Genomic DNA, 1,806 nt, shown 5'->3' with positions numbered 1-1,806 from the left:
GAGTCAATCTTATGTTGAAACGCTATGTTTTGTGATAAAATGACAAGCTTATCACTTGATAAATGCATACTGCGAACACATTTCTCTCGATACCATCGTCTAATTTGCATTATGGGGAAAATCTGAATCGTACGATTTATTTAGTTACATAGAAAAAATGTGCAAAATTTCAGCTTTGTAAATGTTCAAATGACTCAATACGCACTTGCTTCGTACGAAACAAAATAGGTGTCATATGCACAGAGCAATTTGTTTTAAAAGTAGGAGGAGACAATGTCATGTATTTTTCTTGATATATATTTTGCACACTTCAATTGCAAGATAATATGTATATGCCATTTCTGTGCTAACAGTTCGTTATTACTTTTATGTGATCAATTTCACTGAACATTGACTAAAATAGTACATTTCTTGTCAAGGTCAACTTTGAACAATAACAAACGATCAAGAACTGACTTGAAGATCATTCCGAATTTTCGAACGTAATTTTGCTGTTGAATGTAAAATGTTTATGATCGTTGGTTTAAACATACGAGGGGCTATCAAAAATACGTAGACACATGTAACTGACTACTGAAATGTGGCGTTGTCTATAATTGATTTGTTAATTTGTGTTTATTCATGTATAATTTACCTAATATGAAAAACAAATAATATATTATAACGTTATAAAAATGTGTTTCTTGTGTTTAAACGACCATATGTACGCTCCTATGGCGCAAGCCGAAATAATAACCAAATAAGAAAAATACTCCAACTTGTTTATGCATATTGTCCTGGTGAATAAAGTCAAATTGCGCCAAAACATCACGCTTACGTTGTCTGACGTCATTATAATAAGTGTGCAAAATTATGACTTCATAATATAACACGTTATTGAAGTATTCAATTTTGTAGTACAGGTGTGAAATCGTAAAACGAAAAAAATGACAACGCCGAAATTGACGGAGCAGCGCGCTGCTATTAAATTCTGTGTTAAACTGAATAAAACGCCCTCGGAAACCATGAGTATGTTGTCAGATGCCAATTTGAAACCGCCGGTATGTAGGGCACTTGTGTATAAGTGGCACAAACGTTTTCGAGAAGGAAGGGAATCATTCGAGGACGATTCCGGAAGAGAACGGCCAAAACTTGTGTCTTCTGCAATGATTCAACGAGTGAACGACGTCGTGGATGAAGACAGGCGAATCACTATAGGGGAAATATGTGATAGAATTCATGTGAGTTACGGAACTATACAAACAATATTAACTGAGAAACTCTGTATGCACCGTATATGTGCCCGTTGGATACCTCGTTTACTATCTGCTGGTGACAAAAGCCGTCGTGTTGTGGCATCCAGGGAATTTCTGCGCCGTTACAACAACCAAGGCGAAGCGTTCTTGAAAAGAATCATCACGACAGAAGAAAACTGGCTGTTCTTTTATGACCCGGAAAGTAAACAACAATCGTCCCAGTAGAAGATATCATCATCACCACCTCCATTAAAAGCAAAAGTTGTGAAATCGGCAAAAAAGAATATGTTTATATTCTTCATGGACATGGAAAGAATGATCCTAAGTCACGCAGTACCACAAGGACAGACGGTCACAGCAGCATACTATTCAAAGGTTTGTTATGATATTCTATATAACAATGTAATATGAATATTTGTATTTTTGAAATTACTATTATTATAATAATCTAAAGTAATTCAGTATTTGAATAACATACATGAAGTATTTAATTTGAACAAAATGCGTAAGCACGTGATTTGAAGATAAGACATCTCTCAATTTTCAGGTCATCAGACGAGACTTGATGCAT

The 1,806-nt window shown here is 35.1% G+C and overlaps 1 protein-coding gene across 1 annotated transcript; it reads left to right on the top strand.

Moving 5' to 3' along the window:
- The first annotated feature begins 926 nt into the window (after positions 1-926).
- Positions 927-1,460, top strand: LOC128549104 (protein GVQW3-like). The gene has a single exon (XM_053525359.1). It carries the CDS (start codon positions 927-929, stop codon positions 1,458-1,460), a length of 534 nt encoding a protein of 177 aa, XP_053381334.1.
- The last annotated feature ends 346 nt before the right edge of the window (positions 1,461-1,806 follow it).

Source organism: Mercenaria mercenaria, chromosome 2 (assembly GCF_021730395.1).
Source record: "Mercenaria mercenaria strain notata chromosome 2, MADL_Memer_1, whole genome shotgun sequence".
Taxonomy (NCBI): domain Eukaryota; kingdom Metazoa; phylum Mollusca; class Bivalvia; order Venerida; family Veneridae; genus Mercenaria; species Mercenaria mercenaria.
This window is presented reverse-complemented; position numbering and strand designations above follow the sequence as displayed.

What these genes read in the sequence shown, in the direction of transcription:
- LOC128549104 (XM_053525359.1), top strand. Translation starts at nt 927, where the DNA reads ATGACAACGCCGAAATTGACGGAGCAGCGCGCTGCTATTAAATTCTGT.